Source organism: Caloenas nicobarica, chromosome Z, assembly GCF_036013445.1.
Source record: "Caloenas nicobarica isolate bCalNic1 chromosome Z, bCalNic1.hap1, whole genome shotgun sequence".
NCBI lineage: Eukaryota > Metazoa > Chordata > Aves > Columbiformes > Columbidae > Caloenas > Caloenas nicobarica.
In genome coordinates, this window is record NC_088284.1 from 94,696,552 (window position 1) to 94,707,722 (window position 11,171).

General features: G+C 42.8%; 2 protein-coding genes across 2 annotated transcripts; one reads left to right on the top strand and one right to left on the bottom strand.

Annotated features, from left to right (window-relative positions):
• The first annotated feature begins 58 nt into the window (after positions 1-58).
• On the top strand, positions 59-3,914 carry GNG5 (G protein subunit gamma 5). Its single transcript, XM_065657403.1, has 3 exons — positions 59-209; positions 1,299-1,454; positions 3,660-3,914. The coding sequence occupies exons 1-2, from the start codon at positions 129-131 to the stop codon at positions 1,422-1,424; spliced, it is 207 nt and encodes a 68-aa protein (XP_065513475.1). The 5' UTR covers positions 59-128; the 3' UTR covers positions 1,425-1,454; positions 3,660-3,914.
• Positions 3,915-4,879: 965 nt separating this feature from the next.
• RPF1 (ribosome production factor 1 homolog) lies at positions 4,880-10,703 on the bottom strand. The gene is made up of 9 exons (XM_065657401.1): positions 10,519-10,703; positions 10,364-10,420; positions 9,380-9,460; positions 8,869-8,964; positions 8,013-8,166; positions 7,341-7,423; positions 6,327-6,508; positions 6,114-6,240; positions 4,880-5,283 (listed from the first exon to the last, which is right to left on the bottom strand). Exons 1-9 carry the CDS (start codon positions 10,675-10,677, stop codon positions 5,242-5,244), a joined length of 981 nt encoding a protein of 326 aa, XP_065513473.1. The 5' UTR covers positions 10,678-10,703; the 3' UTR covers positions 4,880-5,241.
• Between the last annotated feature and the right edge of the window lie 468 nt (positions 10,704-11,171).

Genomic DNA, 11,171 nt, shown 5'->3' on the forward strand with positions numbered 1-11,171 from the left:
AGCGCCCCCCGCGGCGGCAGCGCTGGCCCCGGCCGCTGCGCAGGCGCCGCCGCGCCGGAGAGTTCGGGACGCGCCGGGAAGTTGTGCTGGGTGTGCCGCCGCCTGCCGCGCCCGCCGCCGCTCCCGCCATGTCGGGCTCCTCCAACGTGGCGGCCATGAAGAAGGTGGTGCAGCAGCTGCGCCTGGAGGCCAGCGTGACTCGCGTGAAGGTGAGCAGCGGAGCCGGGGCGGGACGGGACGGGGCGGCCGCGCCCCGCGGCGCCCCTCGGAGGCCGCCCGTGGGGCAGGGGCCGGGCCGCCCGTGGGGCAGGGGCCGGGCCGGGGCAGACAGCTCCGACCTGCCCTGGCCCTCCTTGGCGGCGGCGCCGCGCTCGCGGGCTTTAGCCCTGGGGCTCCGCCGGGCCTCCCCAGCCGCGCAGCCGGGTCCCTGCCCGCTGCCGCCGCCTCCCGGGGCTCGGCCCGTGCGGGGCCCGGACTGGCCCGCCGCGCCCTCTCGCTTCCTGCAGCCCCGCGGGGACGCCCGGGCCGCTCTCCAGCCAGGCGCTGCCCGGGGATGGACGCGCCCGCTGCCCCCTTTCCTTGCCTTATTCTGGGGAGACGCTTCTTCTGTCAGACCGGTGAACAGGGCACCCGAGCCGGATACAACAGGTTGCCTTGGCTGGCCCGGCCCTGACACTGAAATGGAGACTTTGCTGCAAGACGCGCTGCGTGCATTTAACTTGTGCCTTTTCGGGGTGAGACTGGGCCCTATACAATTAGAGAAACTCCGGGCAAACTGCAAATACAAGATACCACTGAAGGTGCTACTTTCTGAAACTTTAATTTTTTTTTTAATGAGTTCTGAGTTAGAGCAAAGAAAAGCAAGACAGATAATTTTTTCACTGCTTTTAGGTGCTGCCTACCAAAAAACCCACACGCTATGTCACAGTAAGGATGGCTTTCCAAGGGAAGATAAAATGCCAATTCAGTTGAATAGAGCATCTTAAACTATAGGCTGTATTTTTAACCGATTCAGGCTAGAACAAGGATCTTTGTAACAAAGCAATCTCCAAGATGTTCATCTTTCACCCTTCAGGCTTAGAAGTTTAACATGAAAAATTTACAAATTCATTCTTAGTCTAATATTGCAAAACTTCTTGCATTTAAGAAACCAAAAAATTATGATGAAACTGTTGTATAAAATCTACATAAGCTGTATTGCAGAATCATTTAGCAGTATTCTTTATACTTTTTGCTTTAGCTACACCCTCAGTAAAGAGTGTTCAGTGAATTCTAATGCAAACTTTCACTATTACTAGGTTTCTCAGGCTGCAGCAGACTTGAAGCAATTCTGCCTGCAGAATGCACAACATGATCCCCTCCTGACAGGAGTATCATCAAGTACGAATCCATTCAGACCCCAGAAAGTTTGTTCATTTTTGTAATTATGGGAACTACTTCGGTATCTTTCAGTGGTAAGTTCTTGAATCACGATTTATAAACTGCTCTGTCAGTAACAGATAACAATAACAATAGCTGGCTTTAAGTGAGACTGTTTGTAGTAAAAATATTCAGAAGAGACATCTGACTTCTGCAGCTGGTGTTGGTCTAGATCCCCATTGTGGGCCCCTCCTGCCCCATTCTGGTGGCAGCTCTGTACTGGAGACGTGCTGTTCATAAACATTAGGAGTAGCGTTTAGCTGTTGCAGAGCTTCCAGCAGTTTCTGTTGCTGCAGCAAAGCAGTAGTGGCACCAGCTACTACTGAGCTGCTATTTGGACTAACCTGGCTGTACAGTAATTCTGACGTATCTTCCTTCTGTGCAAGGGTATTATTTCCCTTTTCTCACATAGGATTACTCACCTGACAGCATACATGGCAAATCCTGTTTGTGGCAGATAAAGCAGACTTTAGTTCTTAAACTTTGAAAGAGCACTTCCAAACATAGGTTAGTGGTGGTCTCAAAGAAGAGCACTCTTCCCTCCAGGACACACCCTCTAAGCCAACAGAAAAAAGTACTGAGTCCAAGAAATGTATCAAGGCCCATAGTCAACTTAAATAAGCTACTACATGGGTAGCGGGTTGAATAATTAGAAACAGTCGGATACTCATTTGGATTTTCATTCCAAAACTTTTATAGGTTCATTAGCACTACTGCTATCACTATGAAGACTACTGATCTGGCATTCCTTGAAAATTCTGGTGATTAGATTTCAGACTAATCTATTTAGAAAGGTGAGTTTTAGATCCACAGTAGTCTCACCAAGACTCTGAGAGTCCCAATAATTTGATATTTTGCCCACAGTAAATACATTATAATTTTACCATGGCCCTCTTCTCTATTGCCCCTTGACTTGGATCTGTAGGGAGTGAGAGCATGTTACTCAGAAGCACCTGATATGCAGTTAACCGTAGTTGACAATCCTTAGAAATCTCATAGTGAGTCTCAACCTTCAAGAATTCTGGTTTTATAGCTGACTTATATCACCCAAAGAATTGTAGTTTGCTAAATTTGAGTTGTACTATTTGGGCAGCTTCATAGAAAGTTAACCACAGTCAGAATGAGTTGTTAAAATTGTTCTCCTCTCAAGCAGACAGTAGAAAGCTTCCAGAAAGTTTGTGTGTAAGCAAGGGGGTTCATGCTAGTGAAGACCAGAGCAGTAACAGTATAGAGGTTGATGCTTGACTATTTAACAAACAAAACCACTTCCCCCGTTGTTTTGAGCAGTGAATTACAACAGTAGAACTGAAATGTGCCTTAAGAGTTCTTGTAGCTTTTAAAGTTCTTTCTATTGTGAATTTTATCAACTATTCTTATTTAAAATATATTATTCTTGGACACTGACTTGCATTCACACTACTGTAGCTTCAGCTTTAAGCAGTAATTCAAGGAAGAAATCAGATCATCTGTAAGCGTTTTAGACTGATAACCTATGAAAAGCCAAATAAACTGTACGTTAATCAGTGACATATACAGTTCCCCACTGAGCTTTGCCAAGGTCTAGTAGTTCCTGGATGTGGACATCAGGGAATAACGTTTCCTTTGTCTCACACACACGTGCATACACAGGGCACAAAAGGCTTAGTATTTTCATTCTTATTTACAGCCCTTCCCCCTTTCTGATTTTGAGACAGAGCACTTGTTTCTGCTGATGTTACAGGCAGAAGTGGTTAGAACAGCAGTTTTAGTTACGTTACCGATAAGAAAAAAATTCTTTCCTACACTGTATCTTTTGCAAGCACTTCCTCAAAATAGGCAATTTCTTTAGTTGTAATCTTGGTGTTTCCACAGTGACCCAACAGAGTTCGTGTTTGCGCAGTCAGCACTACCTCTGTAGAGTGTCATTTCCAAATTACACAGACTCCCCCTGCTTTTCAAAGGCCAAGTAGGCACCAAGTGACCAGGAACAACTTTTTCTGTCCTTCCACTTAGCTGTTTGGCTTCCAGGAGACACTAAGCTTCAGTTCTTTTGTAACAGCTTTTATTATCATCTTGTACCTTTGGGGACAGCTTCATGTTTAAAAGTTTATTTTATAAACCAATAGTTTTATAAAACATCTGAGAAAAAGATTTTTTTTTTCTGAGTAGCCGTCCATGGCATACTCTGAAGGTACATGTTCTTAGAGTTGCTTTACTTAGCACTGATACTTTTCTAACTACATTTTGGTTTTGTTTTTCAGATCTTTTAGCATCTTTTCCTAGCTGCTGTGTGTAGGGGCAGAGTGCCTCAAGGAGTGGCCTGGTTTGAAGTCTGTACAAAAGCTTAGCTTTGACGTGCCAAATCTAACTGTAGAATTGCTACTGTCGTCAAACCTCTTACCATCTACCTCTCCAAATGAACTGTATCCTAGTTACAATACTTCTGTTTCATAAGGGAATCAGTTTTATATGCCAAGCAAAAAATAAAAGTGTCTTGACTTAGTCTGGTGTTAAAATTACTGTAATGAGTTGATTAACTTCTGGATATGTTGACACCTCACCCATTACTGTATGACTCTGCAGCACCTGGAAAACATGTACAGGAGCCTGTCTTTAAATATTCTCTGCTGCTGCAAGTTTGCCTGGGGTTGATAGTCTTGCAGAACAATGAGGCTTCATCAGTACTATACTTCTAAGTGTGACAGAACAGAAAAAAATATTTTGGCTGTTAAGTTTAGCTGCCCCTTATCGTGGACATTAAATAAAGACAGTCAATTATTATTTATCTTAAAAGATAAATTCTACCCTAGTGGATAGCTTACTCTATGAGCCATCTTACTCTTCAGGTAAACATGAAGTACTTCTAGCTGCATATGAAAAGAAAGTAATCGAAATAAAACTTAGCTTTTTAGCTGCCAGTGAATGTGCAAACTTAAGGCAGAAGAGTAGTTTATTTTGCAGGTAATACCAACTTGAGTATAGCTATGAGGGTGAAAAAGCGTTTTTAGGATTTTAATGGGAAAAACCTCACTCAGAGACCTCACATGTTCAAACGAGCAGCATTTTTAGATGAGATGGTTTTCTGTACTTACTCTAAGCTGGCCTTATGAGTTCTTTCTCATCAGCATTTATTTCTTTTTATATACAATAATAGTGACTGCTTTGGGTATATACCTCTTTTAAATACAACACTTAAAGAAGAGTTACCTGGAAGAGTCAAGCATATTTTTGTTAACTTCAGCAATGTGGCTATTTCATGCAAGATGTTAATGAAATAAAATACCACAGACTTCCTGGATGGCATACAGCCTTCTCAATGTTCTCTAGATAGGAGACTGTTTTTGGAAAACTATCACCATACTTTCAGGGAACAGCATACTGTAAGTTAGAAGGAGGCTTAAAATGTTTACCTCTTACCTGATTAATAGAAGACATCTGGGTTTAGCTGCTTAACAGAAAAAAAAAGCTTTATAACTAGAAATACTTTGAGACTATCCAAAATCTTTATTGTCTTTGATGTTGCAAAGTGTAATTTACAGCACAGCAGCAGTCACGGCAAATCTTCAGTGACAACTAAATTACAGATTGTTCTGACATTGCCATAGTTTCTCCTGCTAAACTGGAAAAAGAGTCACTGTCCTTGTCACGTTGGATTTAACTGCAAACATAGGAAGAAAGATGCATCCTACTCAATCTGCTCCTGTAGAAGTTTCAATGTTTGCAGTTTGTCTTTCTGCAGACAGATACTGTCCAGTATCATTATAATCAGTTAGCAGTCTGAGATAATCCACAGTTCAAAGCAGTTGTATTTCTGGTCACCAGCAACTGGCAGATGGCTGTCCCTTATAAGTGAAATTTTCTTCTACTTGTATCCATTTCTCGGCGCTGAAATTTAAAAGATAATGTATTAACCAGCAAATTCATGCAACAGGATACAAACAAGGATGACCACTCCAGTTTACAGTAGGGTAGGCAGTGAAATGTGTTACAGTTACAGTGTAGTTGAGCCTTTCTAAGAGTCAGCTTTTCAAGACTAACAAGGGAGAAGAATTAGAGATTAATGATACAGAACTGAAGAACATGTAGCGGTTCTCTGCTGACAGCAAAGTGTCTTTAAAACAAACAAGATTATCCATTTCATGGATTACGCCACGAGTGTTAGAATTTTCCTTCTGGCATAGCGTGGCTACTGAATTCTAAGTTTTGCCAATCAACTACAATTTTATGGTAAAAATGACTGGAAAAGTGATTTATCATTGCCTAGAGTAATACTTCCATTCCACTTGAAGATGTGCAGTGGTCAGTGTTACTTTCCATTCACTGTTAAGAAGTGACTGACATTTATGTAAATAGCTTAATTGTTTTTATATTATGATTCCTGCACTCACCTTGCACAAAAATAGCTTCTCAAGTTTACTAGGCTTCCAATAATAGCTTATACCCTTGTTCACAATTGCTTATATCTGTATATGTTAAAGAAATTACATTCTGCAAATAAGTAGTTGTGGTATATTGATATTCATCATCCTTGCGATTTTTGACTTGCAATATAGCAGAATTCTTCTACTTTGTATATTTATCAAAAAGGTATCTCTAAATATTTGTTAAACACTTCTGAATTGAGAACTGCATTTATACCGCTTTTTTAGGCTAAATTTTGCGGTAAAATTTCATGTCAGATTCAATCTCCCTTCCCAAGAAGGACTTAGACATACCTTATGAATCCATTCGTATTCTCCAAATTTAGAATCAAAGGTTCCTTTCTGAAGAGACCTCAGTTTTAATGTAAAACGTGGCCCAAGTTCTTGAATTCCCACTTTCTTTTCACTCTTGAAGATATATCTTGGGGAAAAAAAAAAAAAAAAGGAGTTAGGAAGTAAGTTACAAGAATATTCTCTCTCATTTGTGAGTTTTGCATAAAACATCACCTGTGGAATCTGAAAAAGATGTAGTCTCGCTGGTTGTGAAATGTGGCTACTTGTCTTCCAATGAACTGAGGATCATGTGGGAAGAGACACGCAAGCATTCGACCAACAGAATGGCCCAGTCGTGTTGTAAAATTATTTAGGATTACTTCAGGTACGTGTTCTGTGGGCTCTTTCCCTTTTCGCTGAAATGAAAGTAAGAGATAAGAATGCAAAGCATAGATGGAATGCAGAAGGATTTTAATACATTATCAAAGAAGAGTTTAAAATAATGAGAAGACAACCAGGACCAAATTATTTTAACAGGGCTAACATGCCCTAATCATTTCTTCAAATGCAATCTAAGTTTGTATACAAGTAAAGGAGCAGCTGGTAACACCAGGATCTTTGGTATCAACAATATAAATGTAATGAAAAAGCACAAGTAAGTAATTTTACATTTCCTCTCTCCTGCACCAATTTCCAGCAGCACTCCATATAACAAATAATGCAGGGTTCCTATCACAGGAGTGCCAAGAGTACACGGGACTACAAAGATAAAAGATTCTTCTTTAACAAGAACAGATGAAGTTTAAAAATTACTTATTTCAAAAGAAAAATAACATTTTAGTGCAAATTAATTAGGGCTAAATAAGCAATCCGTAACTACCTAAGAGGTGACAGGGCTGTAAGAATAAGAATAACTAGGTTTTATTCAAGACTAGGAACTACATCTATTGAAATGTTCTATACTGCTGATGTTTAAGTACCTTACTGTGTGTGTACCATACACTGGGTATTCACTATTGATGTAGGTTATCGGCTGCTATTTATTGGCATGACTATAGATACACTTGGCAGACAGTTAAAGAAATTCAGCAAATAACTATGAAAAAGGAAATATGCTGCTTATGGCACCTTTATGAGATCAGCTGAATCGTATGAAAGCACAACCAGTTTTGACAGTTCAAGCAGACTAAACGTATTTATCACTAAACAACAGACTACCCTTTTTTTATTATTTTCTTGGAGTCTCACCTTTATTTCTTTACGCAAACGGACACTACTCATTCTAAAATGAGCAGTTGGACCATCAGGCAGATGACTTAAAACGAGACCATCTGTTCACAGAGTTAAAAAAAAAGGCAGGTAAAATTGAACATGTAATTTAGATAGGAGTATTTTCTGTGAAACACAATGTTACATTGGAATATTATATCCATAACCTATGTCTGATTTACAAGGTTTCATTATATTTTCCAACATACATTCATAAACCAGTTGACTAGTGTTCTGAAGTCTGTCCATTAAATTTTGCTTCAATAGCTAACCACAGTTATCTTCTGTTGCCTTCTCACTTTACTAATTAGTAATGTTTTACCTAGTCAGCAAAATTAAATTCAACTTCCTAGTCAGAAAAACTTGTTAATCAAACCATTAAATCTACTGAAATAGTAACAATGTTTATCCATACATTACGAACTAAAAAAAGAGTCAACGCACTTTCCTTAATAGTTCCAAGTACCATTAGCCATCAGATACTCCAGTTGGCACAGTGATTTTTAACTCTGTAGTTACACTATAAGCTGCAGAGTGAAGAGAAAAAAATCCAGAATAAAATAGATCTTTGATGCACACTACAGAATCACTTTGTTTCCCTATTAGGCCCAGAGGTAGTATATCCAGTTTAACAAACACACGAAAGGATACTTGGTATTTTGCGATCTTCATTAATGACGATTAAATCAGTGAAGTCCCTTGCAATACACTGTGGTATAATTCTTTTCAAAGCCAGTCCTCTTCGATAATAGACATGTGAGTTAGGTATAACAGTTGACAGTTGTTCACAGAATCTCACTGTTCTCTGCAAAACAGGTGAGTTAAATTGCAATGTGGTAAATACAGTGTCAAATTCAAATATAAGGGGAATGGAGGGTTGCTGCCCTCCTGATGATAAATTACTTCCAGTATCTCTATAAACATTTGAAGACAAGCTATTAAATTACTTTGTGCAGTCAGTGGGGAAAAAAAAAAATACTTGCAGTAGACTGCAGTACATCAGGGAATTTTTTTCGTATTTAGAGGATTTTTCATGCTCCCCCCCCCATCATAGAAAAACAGGAACATTATAACGCATAAACCCCAAACTCATTAATTATTAAGGACATTGCTTTACAAAAAGATCATAACATTTCAAAATACAATATAACTATTACTTCAGGTACTAAAGTCTGAGTTTCCAGATAAACTGAGGGGTACTTCCTGCTATTTTTAAAACCACTTCTTTTATGTTTTTCACAAATATCCATAATCTCCCCAGTTAGGTAATGCAAATCATTAACAAATCAAAACGTTGGTTTTGCTTTATGAAGAAAACAAACAGTTCTAGAGAAACTCATATGTTACATACATATACAAGGTTATTGACAGTTGCTGAATAAAACAGCAGAAAGAAATCCATGTGAAAACTATTATTTTCAGCTTTAATTTGCCAATCGTAGAATGAGAACCTTAGTATCTTATAACCAGTTGATTGCTCAGAACTCTCCAAGTAAAACATACGAACCCCGCGAGGTCTGTCTGATGTTGTAATAAGAATCTTGGGAACTGTCTGTCTGTTGAAGTACGGTGCAAATTCATCAGTTGCTTCATCAAAAGCAACCTGGAAGAACAGAAGTCTTGTTAATCCACCATACATGAAATAACCAAAGAACAATTGTTCAATCTGATCTAAATTCTGATGAAATTGAATTTAGTAGGAAAAACTTCAGTACACAAGATCTGTCCTGTAGTTAATCATCACAAGATGTGTGGTTTTTACATTTTTAAGAATCTAGTGTGATGAACATTGATTGACAGGTTTTGCTATCAATAACAGTAATGTAAAAGGCAATTATCTAATGCAGGTAATGAAAGATCAACATCATCACCTCTTAATGAAACCATCACATGTGAAAAGTAACTCATCAGCACCTGAACAGAAGAGCATTGAATGCTAAGTTTCATCAACCCATTTTATATCTGTTCTTGGATAAAAATGGTTAACGTAATAGCACATGCAGAAATTAGACAGTTACCTCTTCATCATTGGGATCTACGGTTGTTTCATCGTACACTCTCTGATTTTCAATAGTCTTTGGTATGGCTTTTGGAGGTGCCTAAAATAAATAAGTTTATTAACATAACACATTCATGTAATTTTAAAGTGTATTGTGAAAAGTACTTTCATACTACCATGATATTGTGAATATTTCTACATAGGATTAGAAATATTAATATTTTATGCCAACTTTTAGAAAAGAAGTTACATCATCACCTTGATTAAAAATATGCATGTGTCTTGGGACACCAGAGCACATCACATGGAAGAGGAGCATCACTAGAACAGCGACACTGCTTAATTTCAGTCTAATTAAAAAACTGGATTCCAAAAAAAAAAAAAAATAGGAGGGGAACTTTCTATCTACTTTGCTTCTCTTTCATGAAGAAAGAAACTCCACTTTCAACAGCAACACATTTTAGCCTTGACGTCCTGGACACCTACAATTTAATGACAGATAGTATATAATGTTTACTGTGTTCACTTGCGCTACTCTTGTGAGATTGCGGTAACACAGGTATTCAAAACTGGCTGTCAGTGTGCCCAGGTCAGGAAAAGCAGCAAACTCAGCCGTGAACCCAGGCCTGGGCAGGGTTGGTTTGATCAGAACTGATGGCTTGAACTTATACAGAAAACGCTTATTAGAGTGTAATTCCTCCAGCACAAAGCTGTACCAACTACACCGCACAGAGAAGGCTTTTCAGGAGGGCTTGATCTTATGCCGTTGTTCGTTTTAAACGCACTCCACCCGACTGAGCACCATGTAACCAGCACCCACCGCCTTCCTGGCGCAGCCGACACCTCCCAGCCCTACAGGGGGTCCCTGGAGGCCCCTGTGGCCAGCGGGCACCGAGCTCCCCGCCCCGCTTCCCCGAGCTCTGCGGAGACACCGTCTGACTCCCCGGGCTGCGGAGCCCCCGCGGGGCCGGGCGGCCTCGCACCGCCCGCAGCCCGTACTCACCTTGTCTCCCAGGGCTTCCCGCTCCTTTCTCCGCTTCCTCTTGTTGGCCAGCTTCTCCTGGCGGGACAGAGAGAGCGACCCGTCAGCCAGACCCGCCGCCGCCCGGGGCCTCCCCCGCCCTCCGGTACCGGCCGCCGCGCCGGGCCCTCCCCCACCTTCCTCTGCTGCTGCTTCCAGCGAAGGAACATGAAGTGCCGGCGCTGCTTGTTCTTGATCTCGGACACGCTGAAGGTCGGCGGGAAGAGAACCCGCTCCGGGGTGGTGGGCGGCGGGGCCCCATCCCGCACGGCCGGGCCGCCGCCCCCGCCCGCCATGCTGCTGCCGGCAGGAACTGCCCCCTGACCCCTGACCTCTGCCCCCGCCACCCGGGAGCACGCGCAGCGCCTGCGCCGGGGCCGCCGGCCGGAAGGACGCGCTCAGCCGCGCGTGCGCGGGGAGCAGCCGCGCGGCGGTCGGGGCGGAGGGCGCGCGCCGGGGCCGGTGCGAGGGGCGGGGCCTCGTGCCGCGCCAATCGCCGGCGGGAGGAGCCGCGGCGGCTGCGCGCGGGCCGCGGGCCGGGGATCGGGGCGGTCGGTGGGCAGCGGGGCCCGAGGGGCCGGGCCCGGCGGCGGGCACCGCCGCTTCGCCGCCTCCCGCCGCCTCCCGCCGCCTCCCGCCGCCCCCCGCCGCCCCCCGCCGCCCCCCGCCGCCTCCCGCCGCGCCACCGGCACGGGCTGCGGTGCGCCAGCGGCTCAGCAGGCAGCAAGCCTGGAGATGAGGGTTTTTAATGCAGACCGTTGATACTGCCCCAGTGTGACTCGCGGTCGGG